The sequence below is a fragment of the Thunnus albacares genome, chromosome 22 (genome assembly GCF_914725855.1).
Source record: "Thunnus albacares chromosome 22, fThuAlb1.1, whole genome shotgun sequence".
NCBI classification, from domain to species: domain Eukaryota; kingdom Metazoa; phylum Chordata; class Actinopteri; order Scombriformes; family Scombridae; genus Thunnus; species Thunnus albacares.
In genome coordinates this window covers 9,115,070-9,142,275 of record NC_058127.1, presented here as the reverse complement: position 1 = coordinate 9,142,275, position 27,206 = coordinate 9,115,070, and the positions used below count along the sequence as shown (strand labels likewise).

The following is a 27,206-nucleotide window of genomic DNA, read 5'->3' as shown; positions in this document are numbered from 1 at the left end:
ATTGCATCATTAAATAAATGATTAATACAAGTTATTTAAATGTATGCCTAAATAAAAGCCCTTGTATTGCCTGTAGACCACCCAGAAATTACTCCTATACTGTGAACAAACAAACACATACACACACATATACAAGTAGTCTATTTCATATAGCAATGACAACAACAAACAGAATTGGTTTTGAAATATTTTTGTCTTTCATTTTTAATATGAGAGTAGAAACAAATCATTTTGTAATCGTACTATCCAGTCTCTGAATAGTTTTCGAAGATTGTGATAATCGTAAGACTGTCCAGTGAGTTTAGGTTTATTCTCTTCAAAAATATTACAAGAAAGTGTTTTTTTGTCTCCTCTCCAGTAGAAAACATGTCATTGAAACAGGATTACATTAAATTGGAGAATATTAGAAAGAGGTGAACCACTGTCTGTGACATTAAGTACAAAATGTCAAGGAAGTTAGCCTCTATTAGCCTCTTAGCTACATTCATTGTAAACTTCAGAGGTGAGAGATGAGCAGATTTTAATTTCGTAACAAAGGACATATAACACACTACCCTTTTAAGCTGCAACCCTGTTTGTCTACAGAGATGAAAACCCTTGGCTTCATTAAAAATCTCCCTATCTGACTGACATTAAAAGCTCCCCATAGGGTCATTAAATTTGTCCCTTACAGGAAACCATACAGGAAGCAGGAACTGACACAAAAGTGTGTTTGCTAAAACTTGTACTACTTTTGGGTTTTGCCATTACTGGCTAAAGCATAGTGAACTGAATGGTAGTAAACATTTATTCATCATCATCGTCATCATCATCGTCGTCATCATCATCATCGTCGTCGTCGTCATCATCGTCATCATCATCATCGTCGTCGTCATCATCGTCATCATCGTCGTCGTCGTCATCATCGTGATCATCATCATCGTCGTCATCATCACCGTCGTCCTCCTCCTCATCATCATCATCTGGGTCAATCTTTCCAGACAGAACATCCTCAACCCACTGCTCCAGCTCGTCAGCTGTGGGCATGTCATCTTGGTCATCCATCTCCAGCCACACGCTGTCAGCCTGGAACAGAAATATTTAGTGTGAGGGCAAAATTATTTCCATTACTGTAAAATATCTAAAGGCCTCTATAACACTTTCCAGTTTTGCACTGTTTCTAAGCTCTTTATTGTCATAAAATTTCATTTAAAAGACCAAAACAATTAATTGATTCTACAAACAAGTATTGTCTATATAGCCAAAACCTGATACAGTAAAGCTCTCTGTGCCATAAAGCTCCATTGTTAAATCCACACAAATGAGCCACAAGTTTTCACTGGGTGACATGTTCTTTCATGACGCATAACACAAGCACTGTTGTTTATTTTGATTCAAGCCCACGTATACTGTCCTGCTGCTGAAATTACACATTAGAGCACCAAGTGTGTACTAATCTACTGCTTAAAGTAATCCCCAACAAATGCACTATTTACTCCTGAGTAACTTTTGCTAAAAACTACAGTGCCCAGTTGTTTTAAGGAATTAGTGAGCATTTTTCAAAAATTAACCTGTATATTTGTGACCCATTTTTAAAGATTTACATAGGAACAAATGGACTTAGGGCTGAGATCCATAGACGGGCTAGTAAACACATTGCTGGTATTTTCATGGGATTTGTTGACAATAAGAAAACTACAGAACAATGCCAGCCTCATACTTTAAACAAATTTTGATTGCAGCCTAAACTGCTGGTGTTTTTTTTTTTCAATCATCTTTTTATTCTTTGCCTGGGATGCTAGGGATGAGAAGGGTTGCTTACATCTTCAACATCAACCACACCAATCTGAGGAGAAGAGAGGTCAATGCGGAAGGTCTTCTCCCAGTATGGAACCAGCTGAAAATAAGATAAAATCAGGTTAGGATTAAATGTGCCATTACTATCATGGAAAAAAATATTTTAAAAGTGGAAGAAAAGTAATCTATTATTTCTAATAATTGCCCACTAGCTGATATATGGTTTTATGGGAAGTATTTGTACCAGGGGGAAATCGTCAGGGTCGATCCAGATGATGCTGAGGTTAGGGTTATCTGTGTTCTCACGTGCCACCTCCTTCAGGATTTCCAGGAACTCAAAACCATCTGGGAAAAAGTTCAAATGTCAGGTACAGTGGTAGGCTAGGTAAACTGGACTACTAGCAATTAGACTACTAGTAAATATTTACCTGGGTCATCTTCCTCAGCAAAGGCAACGATATGCTCTCCATCAATGTCATCCTCCTGTCAACACAAAAAAGGGCAAGAAATATTAGTTTTATTGGGTAAAAATAAAAAAATATTTAACTCCAGAGAAATTTCAGACTTCTTACCCAGATCTCATACATGCTATGAGGCTCAAGTTTCCTCAGAGTTGGCCTGAAACATTAAAAGAAATGAAAATTAAACTGTAAGATGATGGAGCCATTTTGATTGTCCAGTAGTGATACTCAATAAACATAAGGCTTAAGTGAGATGTATGATGAACCTCAGTCATCATACCTCAGTGAAAAAATAGGTTGCTAATAATTATCTTCAAAAACAACTCATGATAATACGTGATTATTAGCATTAGATTATGTTAATTATATGGCCTAAAAAGGACTTATAGGTCATCATGGATGTGTTTCAGCTAATGTTATTTTAGTATAACATCTCACAGAGTCTCACCTGTCATGCTGTTCAATGTATTCAACAAGCTCAGCCTCAGTGTAGGGCTTTCCTGGAATGGTAACGGATTCCTCCATGAATGGCTCGTAGAAGTCAACTTCATTAATCTTAAGCTTCAGTTTCTTGGCGATCTGAAATAATATGAAGAGAAATAAAACCTTTGTTTGCTAGCCTTTTTCCAACTGAGAAAACAATATCCACCCAAACCACATGCACAACACTGATATTCGGAACATTTTGTGAGATTTGTACTTAAGCAAACACAGACTTACAGTATACACTACATGGTCTATTGACAAGACATTATCAGGACATCTAATATGGATTAGTAATACATTCTGCAAAATACAATCTCAACATATTCAGTTTTATTGTAGCTTACTTGAGATGACTAATGCAATCTTAACATTTCAATTAAATGTCTATGTTGTTACAAGCCCATGAAATCTCTTTGCCCTCCTCTGATATACAGCTTTCATCCAACTCGAGAACATAAGTTCACATTTTGTGTACACAATTCCGCACAAATACTGAACAAACAATTTAAACCTTGGGGTCAAATGTGGCATAGAATTTGACGAAGGGGTGGAACTCCTCAGCAGCATCATCGTACTCAATGTAGTCTGGTGGAGATAAACAAAAAAAAGATTTTTCAGCCGATAACAGCAATTTCCTAGCATAACAAGTTCATTTTAAGAGTGATTGATTGGTCAATTTGAAGCTCTGGGGTCAACCTACGAGCAGATTTCTCGCTCTTGAAATAACCGACCAGCTTGATGACCTCATCGATGTTGTGGAAACCCTTGAGCTCACGCTCGTTGTCAATGATCTCCACGGGCTCTTCAATCACCTGACAAGATAGGAGCAAACATATGATGACTATTTCATAGAGTTATCATAATGATTGTGATGTTTCATCTAGGTGACATAATTTTCATAGTATTTTGAAGCAGACCTAAGGCAGTCTGCTTTAACAAGTATGCTCAATACGTCTATCTTGTGTACAATTTCTACTTGCCATTGACCATAAAAGACTTACATCATAGAGGAACTCAACCAGAGTGTCAGAAGCCAGCTCTCCATCGTACTCAATGATCTCATTGTCGGCAAAGATATAGATGCTCTCTACCTCATCCAGTCCTGGTGAGAGAAATGTGTTTCAACCAACAAGCTACTTAACATTTAGCTGTTGTCATTCCACTTTTATAGCAGAAAGATTGCATGAAGACAATGTCATTTTTATGCATACTGTTTGCCAAATTGCAGTGGTAGAAAAAAGCCTCTTATGTTTGAAAGCACAATTGCCACTTATGGTTGATAATAGGTCCCAAAATCACTATAATAATTATGATTTGCTGCATGCTTGCTGCACCATCTTGCAGTGTTGCATATTATCTAAGAGAAACTCTTTGGTAAAGTATTGTTAATCAGCTTACTGTAGATTTTTAAATTCACTATGGCAAATGTAAATCTAGTAAGCAATATTTGCAAGATAGATGCACAATTGGGAGTATTTTGATAGCAATTGCTATAGGTACTTTTAAATACATATATTTACTGGCTTATATAACCTGCTGCCATTATTAGCTATCACTGGTGTCTGCAAAGCAACTAGGTTTTATTTAAGTAGTTCTACGGCACTGCAACCGTGTGCATGTGTATAATTCTTTTATAAATACATCACAGGCCTGCTAAAATATCATGCACAAAAAAACCCCCAACAATATCCCCCCCCAAAAAACACTGAAATATCTTGATAAAAAAAATCATATATAAGCATACAGACTTACACGTTAATAAGAGTAAATATTTGCAAAAATAAATCTAGAGTCACAGAGCTTTCTATTTCGGTGTCTGCCTAGAAAAACTACTGTAAGTGTATAATAAAAAATGAACTGGAGTATAAGCATAAATATGTCCATGCTGTAAAGTGTGTGTTATGTGTGTGTGTGTGTGTGTGTGTGTGTGTGTGTGTTTTGTTTTGGGGTTTTTTTTTTGTTTTTTTTTTACCCACAATGAGTACTGACATGTTTGTTCATGTCCACACTCACAATCTTGTTGTCCATTTGACTTTAACTTATGCGTTTTGGTTTTTCCACATTTAGTTTATAGCAGCTGTGATATCTTTGCTGAACACTTGAGGGCAGAATTGTCTCATGTATTCTCTGTACTCAGCCATGCTTTACTACAGTTTGAATCCCATATTTACAAAGACATTTTTGTAATTTATTGTTATTTACCAGATTTTTTCACTTAATTATTGCATTATAATTATGTCCATCTTTTGTTCTGTCAATTAGTTATTAATTCATTCATTAGTGACCATGGAGTAACACTGGACAGGTGTAGGCATAAGTTCAACTGTATTAAAAAAGTCTCTCTGAATCAAGTCCCACCGCACAAATGCTACTCTAAATTAGCAGATTAAATTCCTATTTTTTGTCTTTGCTGACTAAATGGCTAAATGAAATGCAAACCTGATCAATAAATCATCAGGTGCCAAACACAAAACTTTAAAAATTGCAAAGAAGAATGGACCCATTACCCCTGTTCTCCATGTTGATGATATGAGTTAAAACAGTCATGGTTTATTAATGTCCATGTTAATAACTGGAATAAAGATTACTTGTAAAACCTGCAGAATTTACTGAATGAGTTATGAGATTTGTCGCACTTCATCAGCTAAATTTAGTAGAAACATGAGGAAAGAGACCACTTACTCAACCAAAGATTTTTTTTTTTGCTGATGTTATCATTGACAATTAGGCCAATGTTTTCACCAGCAAGGTCTCAAGCTTACCAAGCTTCTTGGCAACAGCACTGTCCTTCTTTTCATCCACCAGGCCAAATCCAATGTCCTCATCATCAAGATCATCAAGAACTTGGGCTGCAAGCTGGACAGAGAGAGAGGTGAGGGAGTTGTTGCAAGAGGGGGAAGAGAGGAAGATGGAGAGAAAGTTGTATTTAGCGTCATATGAGAGCTGATTCTATCTCTGACTGATCTTAGCGATTCACTTCTATAATAGACATTTCCTAATCTCTGAGCTCCATTAAAAACATACATCCAGTTAAATTTACATGAGTAAACCCATGGCATTCCATCTCAATTTCAAGGCCTTAAAAGCAAAAGCTTTGGATTGCTGCCTTGCACTTTCTAAATCTGAGTGAAACCGAAACCAACAATTGACAGCCCTCATGGCTGGCGTGAGAGGAGCATGGGCAGCAGAGTTTCCAGAAGAACAAGAGGGGCAGAACTTGAGCCAACTATGTCGAGGGGAAGAGATGCCGCAACAGGTGTGGCGGAAAGGAGAGGAGCTCACAATTTGCGAAAGTAAAGCTGCTGCATACATACACAAACTCATACTGTAAATATACAGAGTTAAGCATACATTTGTGTTCTTATATCTCTCTTTCTGTCAACACAGTAATAAATTGTATTTCTCACAATTGTATACAAATCCCCATTATACCATTTTTTAATGTTATATGCTTATTTGTACTCCATTTTATCACTCTGTCACTCAATTTAGCACTTGCAGCATTATTGCCCCATTAAACTTGAGGTTGCTCTCAGTCCAGAGTAAGTTAAAAATGTTATGTAGCAGCTTGCAAAGCAGCATTGCAAAATTGATGACATTCATAAGCTGCTAAATGCCCCAAAGCACCAGCACAAATAGCTTATACATGTCCTATGTTGCTCTTCACAGGCAATGTTTAATGCCATCCATTGTTCCGGCCTTCAGAGTCCAGACACATTACCTCATGATTGGACCCAGGGCCAATTTTTCTCTAATCTGGTTAGGAACATTGCCTAAATCAACTAAATCAAGATAATTGCCATGTAACAGCTAATGGGAAGGGTTCCACTCAGGCTGAGGTTTATTTTATTTAAAAAGATCAGTTCACCAAAATTACAAAAATAAAGAAAGAAAAAAAGGTTGCACTTTATTTAATGGTGCACGAACAAGACATAATAAGTTGTACTTTGTATCAAATTAGACAAAAACTAGAAATAATATGTTCTTTATTAGGCAGTAAACAAGCACAGTTGTGCCCTAATTAAACACCATACACCTAAATTATGATATACTTAGAAATCACATATAATGCTGTATTAGACCCAAAATCTACTATATTTAGGCACTATTATACCACATAATACTCTAATTGGAAACCAAATAGGAGATCCTAATACACTATTTTACAAGATCAAAGTCTAATTAGAAATCAGATACAATGTCATATTAGATCCAAAATATCACAGCAAACACTGTTTGGACGACGACGTCGTGTCTCCGGCCAAAAACAGTTCCAGTTGGACGCCAAAAACAGCAACATGCACATGTATCACAAATCATGAAACTCAAGTCAAATTGATTTTTAGCGGATGTCTGCACATATTTGGAATACAGATATGCATGTGTAAATGTCAAATTCTCCCTCTAATGAATATCAGGTCTGGTCCAATTTTGCTTTAAAAACTGATGTGAGCAGACGGTCACAGAGTGTCGTCCTTTCCACGTTCAATAAAGGTCGACCTGGGCCTGACTTCAAAAACACTTCAAATACTTCTCAAAGTTTCACTGTGCAACACATCTATGGGTGTTTTGTTTTCATATTTTGCATACAAAAACTTTGTTTTATTCATAATTGGTCGAGAGCAGATTGTCCTATAGGACAGACCTCTCCCCATAGAATCAATGTCATTGGGCATTATACGTTTTTATAAGCCTCATATTATCCTCAGATATACTCATCACTTACATTGAAAGCGCATTTGGAGGGGATCTTCTAATAGCCAGTATGAACAGGAGGAAAGATTACAGCGAGCAAAATCTGTTTCATTGTTCATTTGGGAAGCTGACCATTGTTTTAAGATAGACTTCAAAAAATTGTGAATCTATCCTTTAAAGGCATACTATGCAGGATTTTCCTTTCCTTCCCTAGACTCCCCTCTAAGTCATCACTTATGACCCACTAGAAGGATGTGGCAGTGTATGTGTCTACAGAAACTCTGCCTTCTGTCTTTATTTTCTTATTTTCTTATTATTTTGCTGTGTTCAGGATGTTTCTAGGCATCAACCTTTGAGGTCAGGGCTCTATAAAAATTTGACAATCACATTACGTCGCTGTGTTTTTTAATGTGTTTCAGTGTCTCCCCTGCTTCTCCGTCTCTCTCCTCTGCTGTGTACAGAGTGCTGCTGTGTGCTGCTCCTTTGCTGTCTGTGTTTGTTTGACTGAGGGCGGGGCTGAGCTCCACACACACACAAATGCAGAGCAGAGAGGCCACAGTGGACAGGATGAAGCATGCACTTCAACTGCATTCACACAAAATCCGGCAATGTGGCACCTTCCTGCAGGGTTGTGCGGAGGAGCGGGTTTCTGAGTCACTTTGTTCCCGCAACCACTGTTTCATTTTCTAGCTTGCTCGACTATCACTGCTCTCTCTCTCTCTCTCTCTCTGTCTTTCTCTCTCGCTCATTGAGCTGGGAAGGAGGGGCCAACTTTGAGTGCCGTGTTTACAAACAGCAAACAACAAATCATACATAGTATGCCTTTAAGATATCGGTTTCATGTGACTTCTAGTTGCACCCCAATACAGCAGAAGTGACATAAATTTATCCCACTGACCTTGCTGTTCACTGTTTTCATTGGGACTATTTAACAAGTTGAGAGCAGTTCCAATTAAAATGGTTCTTCATTGGGTTTTTCAAATTTAGTCTTTCAGCACAAATTTGAGCAGCACAAATAAAATGCAATTCACTTTCATTGAATTGGGTGATGGCAGAAATTGCAGAGACAGATACCTCAAAACCTTAGCACTAAAAACAAAAACCAAGGCACCACTAGTAGCAAGTCAGTTTTTTGGTGATTTTGAGTGAAGCGACCCTTTGTGATGTTTAACGATTAAATGGATGATTTGGTGGAAGGATGGACAGATGGATAGACATGTTAATGTTTGATTAATAGATTAGATGGAAGCATTTTTTAAAGAATTTTCCTTACTGTTCTCTCTCACAAGTAATCTCAACTAAAATCAGCTTGCTATGGCACAAAAAAGTACAGTTGAGAAATAAAGTAAAACTGGCACAGCCCAAGCTGCTGCTGCTGCTGCTGCTGCTGCTGGACTTTGAAAGCAGCCCAGTCTCCGGTGGTCTGTTGTTTCTTCATGTAATTTCATCTTTTTTTAAACTAAATCGCAGTCAAGGAGAGGAAGAGAACAATCAGCAGATACTGCAGCAGCGGAAGAAATCTGAGTTTTTGCAGCCCAGCTTTAGAGAAACAACAGGCAGACCCGAAACATACCTGTACAAAAATTGCTGCTTGACTTGTGATCAACTGCAAGAAGAGGTAACGCTTTAGGGTATAGCACAATAGTCACAGCCTCCAGGTTTACAACAAATCGGAGTGGCCTTCACAGGAGAAAGAATAGGTGCAAACTTAAACACTGAGATTGTACTTGACTGATTAATTAAAGCCCCATTCATACGCAGGACTATCATTACCTCAGGACCTCATATGAATTGTAACAACTGCAGCTGGTTGGCTGTGATCTTAATCTCAAGCAAATCTGCCATATCCTTAACTTGGAAATTAAGAATTCCACCACAGAGTACCCACCATCTTTGACAAGCACAAAGGTCATCTGACAAAATTTTAGATGACCTCAATAATCTGGGGTCTTTTTTATGATTATCAAATAGGTATCCTTGTTTTTTCTACATGTATTCCCATCCTCCACACTTCTTTTTCTTTGAACAGAGATAATAGAAAGGTCTTGGGGGCACTAATACTTTATATTTCATTTCCATTGTATCTAAATTCAGTAACACAGTACTGGAGATCAATTTCTACAACACATGAGGTCCTGAGGTAATGCTAGATGAGTGTGAATGGATCTTAACACATGAAATCAAACAATGAATGAATCATTTTGATTGTAGTGTGCACAAGTGATTGCATAATTAGATGCCTATGATTTTTTTTCTCAACCACTGCCACCTGGAAGCAGAGGAACACAATCTTTGAAAAACCTTTAATTAATGGATTGAGTAAAATTATAAACTTTATTGTTTACCATCACCACAGATTTTCAAGTCAAAGCTTTTTTTGATTGATAAGATTGATTGATAAGTTAAAATTTTCTCTCATAGATCTATCACACCAAGTCCAAAACTATTCCCCAAAGCTCATCCTATATCCCCCTCTCCGTTACCATAGGCCATGGCCATATTAGTAACTCTGGGGTATTTTTAAAAGAGGTGAAGTTGTTGGGTGAGAAGCGAGGCAGGGAGTCCCAAAGCTATATAAGGGCTTGTAAGAAAGTATGCTGAGGAGCAGAAAAGAAGGCTGAGATCCGTTACATATAGAAATGGTTGTGGAAAGGGGAGGAGAAGAGGCAGGCAGTGGCTGCTGATGAATGGACAAACACTTGACACGCATGTTAAGACTTATGCACATCCATCATCTCCTCCAATCGTTTTTCAGCATTTTAAATCTGTTCTGGTTGTCCTTCTCATGATCGCCTCCTTTTTTTTCCCTCTCTTTGCATCAATCTGGGTATATTGTCACAACCTAGTCTCCTGACACTCCTCATCTGTTCCCTTGCCATCACCCGACCCATCCAGCAGTCCGAGTGCATGAGTGTATGCAAGAGGAGAGGAGAGGTCAGCGGCGTAATCGCTTGGCTCCGTCTCCCCGATGCCCAGTCACTGTCAGCTTGTCAGGTGACACAAGATGAGGGCAGAGTGCCACGGTGAGTTGTCAAAAACGTGCTCTGGGTTCCCGCTGCACTTGGCCGAGGCACCAAATGATGAGCTAGGAGAGGGCGGCAGGTTCGCTTGGCAGCAGGGGGTCACATTTCTTGTAATAAAGCTGCCCACATGCTTACTCTACACTGCTCTATGCAAGTCAGCCCATATTTTAGTTACTTTGGATTAAGCGGACTTGAGTGACAGGTGTTGTTGCTACAGAGTAGACACATTTGTATAAAAGGCATTAAGAGTGCATATATTTTTAATAGGGAATGTCTGTGTCTGATTAGTCTTGTCTTTGCTGGATAGGATGGAGGCTGGAACTGACTCTGTCTTAAAGTAACACTTCACTGAAAACCAATGTTTTGAGCATCAAGCACTCAACCCTGTTAGCTTGAATATCTCAAAAATGTGTAGCTTGCTCCTTTGCGTAGGATATTTATCTTTCAAAACCTTTACAATGGCTTTCAATGGTAACCCACTTAATACACAGCTACCATTTGCCACCAGCATGTTTATTCGTTCACATCTGTTGTTTGTGACCAATGTAAGGGATAGATGCATAGTTGTTCACATTCAAAGCCATATTGTAGTTGGTGAAGTATTCTGCACTGCTCCATAGCACAAGAGGACAATTTTACATTTGGTAGCATTTTATTGGGTTGTTGATTGATAATGATTCTCTAACTCTTTCACTAGGTGTGGAGATTTCTGGTTTTCAAAAGTCACTAAATGGCCCAATTTCAAGATGTTTTCCTTCTCCTCCCAAACAATTTGGCAACTGCACAACAATGTGCAATACCGGAAATCAGATGGCTTTGCAAGGCAATTCAGATATTTACAAAATGACTTACAAATGAAATATAAATGTCAAAGCAGGCCTGTATTCTCAGAAATATCTACCTGCCATCCAGCCATTCATGCAGAAAATCCATCCACACATTCATCCATCATCTATGTATTTTCTATACCTGTTAACCCTGACTCCTGCTGGAGTTTAGCATGTATGGAAAGCAGGGTACACTTCACTCTGGGCAGGTTATAAGCTCATCACAGTTTTAACAGTAATCAATAGATTACCTCTTCAAGACATGATTCTGTTGGGTCACTGCGGAGGTTACATAAGAGGATGTAACCTTTGGACATTAAGCTGATTGCAAATAGAAGTGGATGCAAATCAGACACTTCTTGTCATTTAAAATAACCTCTGATAGAGTAATTTTCCAACTCACCACCAACAGCCTCAAATCTTGCCGCTTTTATGTTAAAGAGAAACACTGAGGTTATTCATTTGACTTCAATATGTCGGTATTTGCAGTCTTTGAAATTATTTTAGTATGTTTGCATCAGTGCCAGCAGATCTGGTAGTATTGGTGTTTTTCCTCTCTATATAAACCTTATTCCAAGAGAGACAGCACACTACTTGACAGGAGCCTTCATTTATCCATCCACTCAACAGTTTCCATCAGTCTATTTCTTTCCCTTCGCTTTCATTGCTCTACACCTGAGCCTCTGACTCAGACTGGATCTCTTTGTTTGGTTGCTCCTAAGTAGGCCGTGTGTGTTTCTTAAGTGAACGACTGAGCAGTCGATGAGTCACGCGTTTCTATGTGTGTGTCACCTTATGATGAAAGTCACTCAATGAGAACTCAAGGGGATACAAACACATACACTCAACATGTATTCTAGCTGCCAGCTGCAGAGAAACAGCTAGCTTAGTTGTCGGCTTGGTTGTTATCTCTTAAAAGGGGTATTAATATTTGTGTCTAAAAATTCAGAGCTGAGAAGGAGAGTGCATGTACATTTATGTGCTTAAAGATACTGCATAAAGTATGTATATGCAAGCCAGTATCCTAGGAATTGCATCTATATTGGACGATTGACCCTTGACTTGTCTCCAGTCACAGACCTGCAATAAACAATCAAGTTTCTATTAACTGTAACTACAACATTTTCCTAACCCTTAACCAAGTGCTGGAGTTGCCTAACCCTAGAGTAACATTGAGTAATGTTCTTACTAATGTCAAAATGCAGTATTTTACATTATTGTTAAGGCTTATAATTTCTGGTCTTTAAGATCAGTAGATCAGTTTAAACCAATTTTCACCCTAATTTTATGGGAAGAGAAAGATTTACACTTGGATTTTTGTATAATTGATTTCTTTTTTTTAATTGATTTACATCCATTTTTAACAATCAAAAACATAAATTTCTGCCTTTTTTAACACAAACACAAAGAACCTTAATAATTGTCAATTATTTTCCCAAAACAGAATGTGATGTTCCAGACATCCATTTATATCTGTACATATGGCATAAAGATTAACTTGCAGAGATTTGAAGCCTGTTTGAGTTGTATGCAACTTTGTTATTTGGTTATTAGATAGCCTATACTGTTGTATGGTAACAGAATTAAGTGCAGATTCTGAACCGTATTACCATTTAACAATAAAGGGATTTGGCAAAATATATAATATATAGTAAGAAGACACAATGTTCATTGTGATGGATCAGAGTATCTGACTGAGCAACTGATTTTTATACTGAAATTAACATAGTAGAAACAAATGGCTTCATGGCAGGAAAAGCTTTTAAAAATATAAAACCCTGCAGTTAGATTTGGAGTGGGTTCACCAGTAAAATGGGCTACAACAAACAAAAACGCTATTATGGTACTTTAACTCGTAGCCCATGCACAAACTATTACTCAACAAAAAAAGCAGCAAAATCACATAATCATATTTCTCAAATTATCTCAAACATCTGGTCTGGTACACCCCCCCCAAAAATGCTGAGTCTGTAAAATGAAGGAACACTAAGAGGTTTTCAAAGCAGCAAGATTTCCCGTCTTCCTGTATAAGCTGGTGTCCTGGGATCTGTGCAAAATTAGAAGTTCAGCTTGCTTTTCCCCCCCAGCCAGATAGTAAATTAGTAATGGCTGCTGTAACACATCAGGACGTTCTACATCAGGCTGTTACATAACACTGCGCTGGGGTGGTCATGAAAGATTCAGATACAACAGCGTATAAAAAAACATACACTGACTTGCCACCAGCTAGTGTAACTGTATAGTTTGGAAGGAGCCGATCCCGGATTTTGTACAGAAATAAAAAACGCTCCAATGTGTTTTTAGAGGCCGTAAATCTAAAGGAAATCTCATCCTCTGATTCTTTTAACAAAGTTTACTATTTTCACTTTTTTTAATAGCACAACATGGTCTCATGGGAAATATGATGAAACAATACAAGGCTTTTAGAAATCTCACAGGCACACAAGCTGATTCACTACAACAAATTGTAAGGGCATAAGTGTTTGGGACCATCTGTGAATGACTCACTTCAACAGCAATGAGCCGCATTACAAACATGTCACATAACAATCTTAGCTAATAAACTAAGAATCCTTCCTGCATTTGTCAAGCTTGTTTTGGTGAGTTACATAAAAGCCTGCAGGTGTTTAATACAGCAAACTTTTTGGATGGCGTTATTTAGATTTGACCTGCCAAATGTTTGTGATGTTTGATCTTCACTGTTCAGAATGATGTATGTGCAGAGTTTGACACTAGATGACTGTTTTCACATTCAGTTGCTGAAAGTGGGAAGTTTCTTTGTGCTTGCCGAAAATCTGAGTTTAAGGGGTGAGCCTATGGGGGTGATTTGTGACATCACAGCTAGTTTAAAGCCAGTCGTGGTCCAGTGTACAACTTACACAAGTGTGACGTGGAAACTTGAAGCCTGCAGCACACAAACTCTGAGATTCAATTCTGGATTTTTATTTAATGCGGGAGAAGCAGTAGATGTAATTTGAAGGAGTTCAATTTGCCATATGAGACACATCTTGTTATTATTTGTAGTAGTATTATTATATATGTTACACCATGATCTTTAAGAGCATATTCACGGATGAATTAAATTTAAATGGGATACTTAATGTTCTAATCAAAAATAGACTTTTTCACAACAGACATTTCTACTATCAAAACAATTACAGGTGCAACTAATAACATTAATTAACAGCCATCATTAATGTTATTAAGTCCACTTGTGCCTTTTCTTCCATGAGATGTGAAAATATCTGCCAGGTTTGTTTTCATTTACATTTGTCAAAATAGCTGCTATGACCGCTAAAATACATATTTAGTGTTTAGCTCCACCAAGTTGTAACTTGACTAATTAATTAATTCTCCTCCTCCTTGGGCATTTTAAATTATATCTGCATTGGACATATTGAGCAGTGTCATCAGGTAACCTAGAATAAAAATCATAATGCTCAAATTCTCAAGCTGTACATGCCAACCATTATAGATATTATCATTGCAATAAATGGGAAGAAAATGGGATCACTACTGTACATTACTATAAATAACATGATGAAATAATGTACCAAGAAGCAGATGTGCTCACTCGCGCATGGTGATGTAAAATACTTATGCTGTCTATTCTCAGCACTATCTTCAGGTCCAGCACTTTGTGGAATGAAGATGTAAGTCAGGGTTTCAATGTAAAAAAAAAAAAAAAAATCCATGTTTAAATTTTTCATGATGTACCTTGATCCCCTGCATTTCCTTGACATTTTTCTCTCATGAATTAGTGATATAGTACATTCCCTGATACATATAATGGAGAAGGGGGAAAATCTGCAGAGAACATTCAGGGGAAAAAAGCAAAAAAAAATTTATGTATATGTAATGATCCTTTCCATTTCCATTTTGCAACTTTATCACCACCTTAAATAAGTGATTCAAACAGCAGCCAGTTTCGAGTTTTTACATCTGCTTAATTTCCATCTCTATTTATGCATTGCATAATGCCGCTGTCAGTAACGACATCTTCTCCACTCCAGAGGGAGGGACACATTCATTGAAGAGTTAACTCACTTCTACATTCAAAAAGTGGAGACAGGGTGGATTAATGGATCAGAGGCAGAGCTACATGACTTATACTGGCGCTTCAACAGGGCTTTTGGGATTTGGGAAGAATCTTTTTGGGCTCCTCCCAAGAAAAAAAAAAAAGAGTGAATAAGCTGATTTCTGCCTGTATTCTCAAATGCAATATGAAATTATGTTTGCAGTTCGTTTTTTGGATGTTACTGTCGTCCCTCAGGGGTTCTAACGTAAAGACACTTAGTCAGGATTGAGGTTGGAGGGGTGGCGGTAAGGGGTTAAATTTAGCATGACAGAAACAGCGTGCACGCTGTTCGCCATGCACCATGCGGAATATTTTGTCCAGTTGCTGGGAGCTGCTGACAGGTCCCTCACTGAGCTGCAAAGTCTATGGACACATAAAACCTCACATTAGCTCATATAGCAAAAATATGGATAATCTGTGTAGCAGAAACACTCTGTTTTGCAGGTCTTTATGTTGTGTCTTGTCATTAATACTATATAATTTCCTGAGTATTTCTATTTGACAATCAATTTTCATGTTTAAGTCCAAGAATTTTGCTTTGCTCTAATTTGATTTATTCTTATTTATATTATATGTTACATTGACACTGTATATCCTATTATCTCTTCCTGCATGGCTCAATTTCCCTAGGGTTATAATAAAAGTTTTACATAATTGGATCTAGTTTTCAAGAGCTTAAAGGGCTAAAAAAAAAAAAAAAGGTTAAATAACATGCAATAAAAATAACACAATTAAATGTAATTATAAGGAGGGTAGATGTTCACAGGCCTGGCTCAGGAAAGTGAGCAGTACAGCTACAGTGACTATAAAAAGTTGGACATTTCCATGATTTATTATCTTGCAAGACTGAACTAAAATAGATTTAATGTGGCTTGTTTGACACAAATGAGCAGAAAAAGATCATTTAATGTCAAACTACAAAGTGATCTAAATTCATTACGGAAATAAAATTGGCAGGAAATACAAAGTTGAGTCTGTGGTATCTAAATATTCCCTATAGGGGGTGAAATGTATGCATTTAATTTGGTAAAATAGAGTTAGTTACAGTAATATTGTACACTCCTCTATTGCAGCAACACTTCACATTCAGTGCAGTCGACAGCTGCTCGATGGAGCACGAGCGATGATAAAGCCATTAAGTGTTTTTACCAAACTAGATTGCAGATGTGCAGATGTGCTCTGTGGAGGCTGCATGAAAATTCAGAGAGCAGTTTGCTTCCACTATCATTATATTCTCAAATAAATGTTACAGAATCGTACAAAATATGCCTCAGAAAAGATAGAGAGAGGATGGTAGAAACTCCTGGTAGAGTTTCGGCACAATAAATCAGCCTGAGAACTGCACCTCATCATATTCACTCTGCACAAAACACCTCTCCTGAATAGGCAAAAAACACAATATCCATGTATCATATTATACTGTATATCCTCAGGTCATATACATTACTTACCACACAAATGCACAGTCATGTCTGTGACTGATGAGATACTGTATGTATTTCTGTTTAGAAAGGCAGAGAGGGAAGGGAGGTAAATGTAGAAAACAACATTTGAGATAGTTTAGCGCCATCTAATAAAGCATTTAACACTTCTCGGATGATCTAGAGATACAGTTTCAACAACAGCTAAGACCATTGAAATCAATCGGCAAAAGCTCCTATTATTAATCCTCTACAAACAACAGGTGGGTTTTGACATGGAAGAAACTTAACGACCCAGAAAGCCAATCTGGTCGGTAAACAAACATCTTCATTCCCATCAACGCTGATGAGATGTCATCAGAGAATTACACCAAGGACACTTTATCTAAACATAACTCCTGTCACATTTAATGGCATCACATCTCCTCTTTCACACTGTTAATTGTAGGATCGTGCGAGGAAGGTAAGAAGAGCTCCCTCAAGACACGATGTTGCTCTCATACAACTTGACAGCGGTGTCACTTAACGGAGGGAAATGTTAAGTATGTGCTACTTGAATGAAGAAATGTGACTTTTTATCAAATAATGTAGTTGTAAATTTGAACCATCTGTGAAAATGGCTCAGATGTTGTCAAATTAGCTAAAAGCCCTCATATAGAGGGCGAATTGAGCCTCTCACTGCTCAACATAGTGGTTTGGATACTAGACCCTGAGACCATCATTGGAGTATCAGCAACTTAACACCAGTAATCCCCTTCTTGATGCTTAGGTGCTCAACTGAGGAGGATGAGGAGCTCTTTAAGATATTGGACAAACTCAAAGTATATCCTGGAAGAAATGAAAAGGCTTGAAGCTAATCTTAGGTTCATGAGGTAAAAGGGCCATTGAGACTAGTCCGGTCTGAGATAACTTGAGGTAATGAGATCCAACCTTACTTATACATTCTGGATGTGGGGTGTCAATGTCTATCGCTTAGTATCAGTGTCAGCAATACTTATATGGCTGCGTGTCAAGTTCACAGGTCGTTGCTTGTCAGGTTCACGGACACACTTGGAAAAACGGGAGTTCATACTGACCCCAATTTAGCGGAATTACGCTTCACACTGTAACCTTCATGTCACACTGTCCGCTGAGAATTGCAAAGCCTGGTTATTTTGTTCTCGGTTTACAGTAGCAGAGTGAAGCCTGTGAAGAGCCTGACAGTTACAGCAGCTGCTTACATGAGCCAACTGACCATTCGTTAAAACCCACCACCCTTACTCGCAGCTCTTAGATACTTCTGAAACAACTGGTCCTTGATTTCAGAAAGAGGTAGACAAAAGCAGGTTTCTCATTTCTAGATGGTGATTGTTGACTTTGTTGGCTCAAATGACAACTGCAAACTGGGTTTAGCAATATATCAATTTTAAATCCTCCACTAAGCATTTGTCCTGCATTGGCAAAGGGTCAGTCAGCCATGGATACAAATCGCTGGATCAAACAAAATGTACAAAATGTGTTAATTTGGGTCAATATAGGTCCAACAGAATACTGGGTTAGTGTTACCACCCAAGACAAGGGGTTGTTTTTACCCAGTGTCAGTGTGATTTTCTATATTACTGTTGGGTTATTTACCTTAAATGAAATATGGTATGGTTGCAAACTGCTATAATTGACTTTGGCTGTTTTTAAACTTATACGTCACCATTTGTTACTGATTGTTTTGATTGTATATTATTGTGCTTTTCAATTGTATATTTAAATATGTGACCATTTAGAGCTATACTTTTAGCTTATTGTGTCTAACACTTGGTCACATAACCGTATTCTAGTTGTGGGAAAGAACCTAACAGTAATATAAAAAATAATACTAATACAAGGTCAAAACAATAGATTGATGCTGGGTAACCCCAGTATTGTATGACAGTGATTTTTTGTGTGTACACACAGAGCACCAGAGTACCATTCTGAACTGAAATATTCAATATTTGAAATTAATATAAAGGTACTGGTATCTTAAGCCGGTCACTTATACAATGAGTGATATTTTAGGGCAATATTTTTGAGGGAGGTATCACATTTCTAAATATTGTGCATGAGCAATCAACAGTTTAGGGCAAGAAGCGTCTTTATCTTTGTATATCTTTTTGAGAAAAGTTCAATTACTATTACATTTTTAACAAAATCCAGAAGTATTTTTAGTTTCTGTTGTCAAAAAACTTGTAAGCAAAGGTACAATGATAGTGTACAACTTTAACTCTAACCCAAAATTAAGAATCTTTCTTTTTTTAAGAACTATAGAAAAAAATATTCTATGTTGCATACCGGTTTTTAATTCTGGACTCAAGATTTAACTACATTTAAGTTCAGTGTTTTGATTTTATTTATGCTAGAAGAACATTAAACAGTGGTCAAAGCATTGAGAGATTGAGGTGATTCAACAGGCTAAAATAGCACATTCAGTATGAGTCCCCTTCTTTCTTTGTCCCCATCAATACCGTCCACTACCATTAAAAATGTAAGCATGAATTTATTATGCCAGTGAAAGGAGGAGGGCTCGAACAGTCGGTTTGGATAACGGTTACCACAGCAACAGTCTGACCTTTTCCCAGATCGCTCAGTAGATGGAGGGAGATTAGACGAGACAAAGCAGAAGGCTCCTTCAAACTATGAAGAGTCTTCATTATGATACATATTAGACATTATGAGACACATTATGAGTGTTGCCTTGCTATGTGTGCAACTATGTCACCTTTCTCAGTTATTTACCATTATGTTATTTTATCTTGAAACAGACCAGTCAGCTCAGCAGTCTTTTTCTTTTGCTCTTTTCTTACAAGAATACTTTCAGGACCCTGTAATTCTAATCACCCTCTCTGTACCAGGGAGCCTTTGTCGCAATATAATGACCAAGAAATTAAAGCTTTTTCCTCTTATTTTACTGTTCTGTAAATGTCTGTAATCACAGAATATTCTCTTTTATATTGCTTTGGATATGTTCAATAGAAATCGAATTTTAGAATTTGACACATGAATTTGACACATGAGGCTAACTGTGTGTTCAGACAGAACTCAAAATGAATTTTAGACGTGATGCAAAGACACAAGTAAACACACATACGTCAGATCTAAAATTTGCTTCGTAGTCCGTCTGAACACACATTAAGAGTCTACAGCTTTGTTAGCAGCTCTTTAGGCTGAGGCAGAGAGCGGTGCTTTGAGAAATGCTAACATCAGCATGATATCATGCTGAAAGACAAATTGGCTACCATGTTACCATTTTAGTTTGTTAACATGCTAACATTTGCTAATTAGCACTAAATGCAGAGTGCAGCCCAGGCTGATTAGTTTGGTCATAAATTATTGGACCAATTATTATTGTGAATTATGATTTTGTTAAAGTCATTATTATTATTTAATTTTGTTAAAGTTATTAACATGAATGTCTGTACAAAATTTCACAGCAATCCATCTAATATTTATTCAGGTATTCAGTCTGGAGCAAAGTGGTGGGCCAGATCAACCAACAGTCTAACCCTAACCCATAGTGCATTGCTAAGAATCATGCATGTTTTCAGCTTTTCAGCCATGTTCTCCATTATATTCACAGCTACCAAATCGTACAGCATATCTCCAAACTGCCAGTCTACAAGCAGTCTACAAAGGCGTTGACATAGAGATGAAATGATGCAATGTAGGTAAATGGCTTTTTCGATTTAAAGCAGAAGTCATCTTGACAATTGTGTGAATCATCATTGAGCTGCAGTGAGGTGATGTGACTGTTTTTTAGTTTGTTTCATCTTATTATAGAGCTTTTAACTGCATTTGAAAGCTAACAATTTGGCTAAATCTGGCACATTTACATCATAATCACATTAATTAACATGAATTGTCCTGATAAATCCTGAAAAAAGGGTGAAGTAGAAGCTGTAACCTGAACATCAGTTTGTATAAATTGTGTTTCTTGTGTTTATGGGAGTTGCAGAGAGAGGAGAATGGTATCAAGGAAAGGATGAATAAGGTGTGGTTACTGCTTTCTGTCCATACAGTTTACTGAATGGCACACAGGGTGCCATAGCAACAGTGTGTGTGTATAGGGGGGGAGAAAGGGGTGGTGTGTTGGTAAAAAAGGGTGGCAAAAAAAAGATCACTGCAATCTGAGCTGTGTGGAGTGCAGTGATTGATGAGTATGGGCATTTGCAGTATGCCAAAGGCCAGAGTTCAAAAAGAGAGGGAGAGAATATGCAGACAAGCCAGAAAGAGACTAATCAGTAATAACATTCTTAAAATTAGATGGGGACCTACATTTTTCAAATGTAGCCCTTATTAGTTTAGTCACAGCCTCTAGCTGAGTCGTTGGTAATTTTACACCTTGCCCGTTAGTCTCTAATCATATCTTTGGATGACTTCTGCTTCATAATATTTAGTCTGAGTCATAATAATGAGAGATATTTGGCAGAGATGCTGCGGGTTAGGTGGGGTTTGACTGAATCATTAGGACTGTCAGATCTATCTTGTGCATCCTCAATTTGTTTCCAGTTCATTTAACAGTTTGCTGTTGTCACATTAAACTCCTGAGATTACTCTCACAGATATTAAATGGGACTGAATAATTGCATGTGACAACTACTGTATGTTAGACCCTGTTGCTAAGCTATATCTGAAAACCTTCATGCAATTATCACTTTGTCACCTTCAAATCAACAAATGTTATGAGAATTTAGGTACAAGACACCTCATATCTACATTAAAAACATTAAGAAAGTTTTTCTATTCATACAACATGTGCTTCTTCAAGGTTCAACCTACTATCATAAGTTTCTATTTGCAAAGACAGAGTTGACCTGGAGGGAGATATGATCTGACTAAAATGAAATAAACTACAGTTGGTGAAGCCAAAAACAAAATCCCAACATGTCTGTTGAGATTATGTAACTTAGAAAACCGAAAAAGGAGTGTGGTATAGTTGTAGCATGGTGCAGTTGTAAACATTTTATTCATTCATGAGTTGCCTTTTTCAATATGCGTTAGTCCAGAGCATCATCACTGGCTGATTCATTCATGCGTCACAATCCTTGGCTCCTTCACCAGCTGTGTGGCTATCAGCTGACTAGTAACATCCAATCATCTTCGTTCAGGTGTACAGCACAGCCATTATGACCTGACACCTCTCACTGTTACTCTGTCGATGTGCTCAATGCTGTTTGCCGCTGCAGCCGCCTCCACCTCCCAAACTTTTTCCAACAAATCTAACTTTATAGACACTTAAATGTTCAATTCTTTGACCAAGTGTCTCTGACTGAAATTAGATTATTCATTCTTCCAGAAAACTTCACCTGCTTTTCATACAAACTCACACTCAAAAAAATTCAAAATATTGTAGTTCTCCATGTGAACTAACTTTATTTTGGCCAACATGCAAAGCAGTGCCTCATTTACATTATAAATACAGGCTTTGTCACAATATTTCATTTCCAGTTTTGCAAAAATAAACCAATTTGTCAAACTTTTGGGGGGTCAAAGATAAACTTGGGCTGTCATAGCTATGAGGATACACTGGATCTTATTTCTCACAGACTAAGATGACCCCAGCTGGGGTCAAAGGTGACATTTTGGACATATATGCACACCACATGTCAGCATAAGCTATAGCAGCACATTGAAAACACTACCGGACTTCATGCCATAACATAACGTAGTATGTTACTGCTATCATCATATCTCCATAATGTCACCTTCTCAGAAACAAGGAAAAACCTAGCTTGTAGCTTGTCTTACAAAGTTTTGTAAATCCAACAGGTTTGTCTGTCAAAGCTGGACCATGAAATACTTTATTGAAGTTAAAACATAACATCCCACAACACAACAGTTACAAGTTCATTTGATAGCAACAATCTGCTATTTGACAGATGTTTTCATGCATTAAGTGCACATTTACTCCGTGTGGCCCAAAAGGGAAGTGTACTCCTAAATCTGGTATGGTTAGTGTCATGCACCAGGAATTACTTTTGCAAGACATGTATTTGCAAGATATTAAACATGTGATGATCCTGTGGCACTTATCCCACCATATAATATGTATATTAAGGCTGTAAAATGCAAAAAAAAAAAATGAAATAATTCTTGATCACTCTCTTATCTACTTGTTGAAACACCTACAGCAATATTCTGTAGCCTAATTTGCTAAATTGAACTCATTCTGTTTCTATTCATGTGCTGGGTATCAAAGAGAAAGCTAATAATGTAATTAATTAATGTAAAAAAATGTAATTTATTGTCTTGTCTGTCTGACAGTATCAGTGAAAATTGAGAGAAAAAGTTGCAGGGAAAATATCTTCAAATTGTCAATCTTAGTGTGTCATGAGAAATACTGTATGTATTTAGTTTAGTCACATAACCTGGAACCAAGAGACAATCCTACTGAATTAAGATACAGCTAAATCATTGTCCCTGACATTATAGTTTTATGTAATATAAAGTAACAAAATTTACAGTTAGTTGACTCAAAGAAGATGCTATACATAATATACATAAGTGATGCATCCTCTCATACAGGTATGGTCTGAGCTTTAAAAAAAGGCAATGAGGATTTTATTCCCTGAGCTCTGCACTTTAATAATTCATACTTCCTGATACATAGGTGGTAATGACCAGCTATTTTAAGCCTCCCCTCTAAGCATCTCTAGTCCTCTCTCTTGATTGGCTGAATGGTCATAATTGGCAGGAGGTCTGTAACAGTGTAGCAGTCCAGCAGGAACCTGCAAGCATCTCTTTCTCAAGCCAAGAAGCAAAACTTGGCAACACTGTTAGGAAATTGATCAGATCCAATGACGTGTGTGTAAATGATGGTTTAGGACTTCAGCCTGGTGTGTAGTAATACAACAGTATTGTGTGTGTGTGTGTCTGTGTGTGTGTGTGTGTGTGTGTGTGTGTGTGTGTTGCAGATGAAGCCTGAGAGAGCTGACAGAGCAGTGGAAGCAGTAGTTGAGGTGAGATATGGCCCTAAACTCTTTGTCCATCCCAGGAGGGCTTTTAGCCTCTTGCTAGGCATGCAGCACTGTCTCGGGCTATTTACAGAGGTGACTTACAGTATGCAGGCCAGTGTAAGGTACACTGTGCCACTGTAAGAAGACACTGCTGCTCTGGCAGGCAGAGGATCGCTGTGGTGAATACACTGGCTGACAGTGGGGAACCAGGTGCATCGTCTGTGGGCTGGCTGATAAAGAGTCCTTTAGATTTGTTTATCCAGTAAGAGTTTCCAGAACATGCATACTCCTTTTCTACTGTTCACTGATTAGCAGCACTGCTGGGGCAATTTAAGAGTAAGTGGCTCAAAGGCACTTCAACAAGGATGAAGGAGGAAATACTAATTTATTTTTCCCAGTCTAATTTGCAAGTCTACTTGTCACAAGGCTCCCCTCTATTTACTACTGCTTCTGGTTAACTGGCAGTTAAATTGCTTTGTAAATGATGCAACAATACAACACTGAGGAAGTAAACAATATTAAAGATTGTCTTGGTCTATGACAAAGTATGGCAGCATATTATTGGGTAATAATGGGTCAAGAACTGGATCATTTGAAAATGTTCTGTTCAGTCCATGTGGTCTCTAATTTATTAGCGTACATGGTCATTTGGTCTAATAGGTCATTTGGTCTCTTGTCCACAATAGCCTGATGAATGAGGGCGACTGTGTTTATTGGGTTTGTGTGACATACTGTAGGCCTTGATTCAACTGTCAACTATCAACGAATTACTGATGAAGTAAACTCTGAGGAGTTAGAGTTAGCTAGACGTAGAAGAGAGATTTAACCAATGGAAAGCCAATCTTAGAAATGCACTCTTGCATGGTATTGGTGAGCAATTTCAAACATATTTGTCCAAAATACATTATTGTTTTGGTCTGGTCTGAACCTCCACTGAGATGCTGCTTGAATGCCATGGGGTTGAGGATTAGCACAATATTCACACATACAAAAAGTGATGCAGACTTAAATGGGTTAGCATGTTTGGTGTAGATGTATGCAAAGACACATCATTTGACTTGGGCTTAACTTTTTGTCTTATTTACTGGGAAACAATAAAGCTCCAAAACAGAGGATTTAAATGCCATGGGAAGGCCCATTGTGCTCTGGCTTTGCATTGGCATTCATAAAATAGATATTACTGTTACATGTGTTGGGCTAAGCTAGCTAACATTGTGTTGCTAACAGACAACAACCAAAACTACCAAAGCTTCTCAGGTGGAACTCACAGATGTGCCAAGACTTCAGTTATTTGGTGAATACGGCACATTGAAATACTAGTCCTGTAGCAAACAGTTTGGTACAAATACTTGTTAATATACCTATACATGCTAAACATTTAGCCATGTCTAGCCATGGTCCAGTTGGTCCAATCAATCACACTAAAATCCCTTCATTTGTCAGACAATAAGTAGATTGTGTTCTTTAGGTCCATTGGGTCAAAACCAGCTAATCCAATCACAACATAATTTAAAACCAGTTACTTTAAAGTTCCCATCATCACATGTACTGTTTGCCTTCCTCCGCACCTGTCAACAGCTGTAATCCTGCTCATCTGAAACTCTAAGTGCAAAAGCCATGACTGTATCCAGGAATCCCCAACTGGACCCCAATTCTCCATCTGAAACCCTTCCCTTCCTTCCCATCTTCCCACTGTGACCCTTCCTCTACATTGGCCACAGATTCATCCAGTGTCATGCTTTGGCGGAGACCCACCTCCAACGCCAGCTCTTCTATCTGAAACTGCTTCATGGCATTGCGGTTTCCATCCACATTTTTGTGGTAGTAGATCACCATCACGTCGTACTTCTTCATGATGGACTTGTAGTTCTTGGCGTTGAGGGCATGAACGCGGTCTCTGCCATCATACTCAGGGATTTCCAAGCCCTTCTCCCCCCAGGACAGGGCCCCCAAGGAGAGGAAGACCCCCAAAAACACCCAGCCCCACTTCATGGCTATTGTCACCTGGTGGTCACGAGAACGCCTCTTCTCAGAGCCTTAACTGTTGACGGTGGGGTAAAAGGGGAAAAAATACACAAGTTTTAACGTTGTCCCTAACGGATATTGGTGTTAAGCAGGGAGAGTTAGGAACAAAGTCCGCTTCCTGTCCCCACCGGCTAGAGAAGAGCAGGTCTGACAGTGACGCCCTGCCTTTAAAAAGAGCTACACGTGGTTTTGCTGATGCCACTGGCTGCAGAAAGGGGGCGGAGCCCTTTTTGGGGACGCAAATCAGTATGTGAGTAGGCGTAACACTGATCCCACTCCTCAAAGAGCCGTGTGCAAGCCAGAGGGGCTGCCAAAAAAGTAGGAGTGAGAGTGAAAGGGAAGGGGAGGGGACTCCTGATCACAGGCCAGAAAAATAGCAAATGGGTGGTACCATGGGAGGAGCCATGCTTAGGTCATACAGCCACCTGTTTGAAGCTGTGGCTATGAAAAGGGACAGTGTTTGTCTTGGGTGTTTTGAGAACTAGAGATACCAGCTCAGTGTCTTGAAGGACTGGAGGTATGGATGGATGTATGATCAGAGCAGGAGGAAAGAGGAGCTCTAAGATGCCATTCCCATATTAAGTTTTGCAGAGGAGCCAGACTCTGGCTAAAAATAAAGCCTCTGCAGGACAACAGTGTGGAGAAGATGGCGTCCACACTGAGGGTCAGAGTGTAGCTCTATAGGCACAGATGGATGGAGAGAAATGGAGACACAGAGTTAAGCACACACTTGTTTGTCCTCTGACACCCATCCAAAGCAAATCCCAGCATGATGTTTGTCTTGGGAAAGTCATAGTGGAATACAAAATCGTTTTTCAGTTTATTAGCTGGTTTTCCTTGCAATAATCGTAAAGTTCAGAATGAAATTACATTCATTTTTTCTCTTAGGTGGACTATAGTTTCTCTAGCCATAAATATGGCTAGACAAGAGCACCCCATAATGGTTAATAGTCCAGATAGTAAAATATTTTATTTTATTTTTGTGTGAACTGTGCCTCTAACAACAAAAATGACAAACAAATATTTAGGATGTTGCAACTTTATTGTGTTTTTAATACATTCTCGTTGCATTTACTTCTTTAAAAATGGTTACCTTATTCTATACCAGTAAGTGTTGATAAAACCAATTTTGAGCTTAAATGTTTCAGGCATCCCATGAAGTTTTCTTGGACACAAGCAAAAGTTCTGTTTACATTAAACACATTGTGCGTATTCTTGGGGCCTAATGAAAGTGCTGAATTTATTTCCTTCCCCATACACCATTTGCAAAGCCTTTATTAAACATTGTAAAATCTTCCTGCATCGTCTACATTCATTTTTGCTGGCTGCTGTTTTACTGCAGTTGTCATTGCATTGTGTTGGCATGTTACTGCCACCAAATCAATCAGCAGAATAACGTGAATCATGCCACTAACGTGCACGATACTAACAAAGCGGTGACCCATTTGT

General features: G+C 38.2%; 1 protein-coding gene across 2 annotated transcripts; it reads right to left on the bottom strand.

The window, feature by feature from the left end:
- Nucleotides 1-174: 174 nt before the first annotated feature.
- casq1b (calsequestrin 1b) lies at nucleotides 175-25,931 on the bottom strand. Of its 2 annotated transcripts, XM_044341475.1 has the most exons (12): nucleotides 25,488-25,931; nucleotides 8,992-9,024; nucleotides 5,486-5,579; nucleotides 3,725-3,825; nucleotides 3,424-3,535; nucleotides 3,235-3,308; nucleotides 2,686-2,816; nucleotides 2,349-2,394; nucleotides 2,205-2,259; nucleotides 2,021-2,121; nucleotides 1,802-1,876; nucleotides 175-1,065 (listed from the first exon to the last, which is right to left on the bottom strand). In XM_044341475.1, the coding sequence occupies exons 1-12, from the start codon at nucleotides 25,722-25,724 to the stop codon at nucleotides 787-789; spliced, it is 1,338 nt and encodes a 445-aa protein (XP_044197410.1). In that variant the 5' UTR covers nucleotides 25,725-25,931; the 3' UTR covers nucleotides 175-786. The 2 variants fall into 2 exon arrangements, with proteins under 2 accessions (XP_044197410.1, XP_044197411.1); XM_044341476.1 differs by lacking the exon at nucleotides 8,992-9,024 and having other exon boundaries at nucleotides 25,488-25,929.
- Between the last annotated feature and the right edge of the window lie 1,275 nt (nucleotides 25,932-27,206).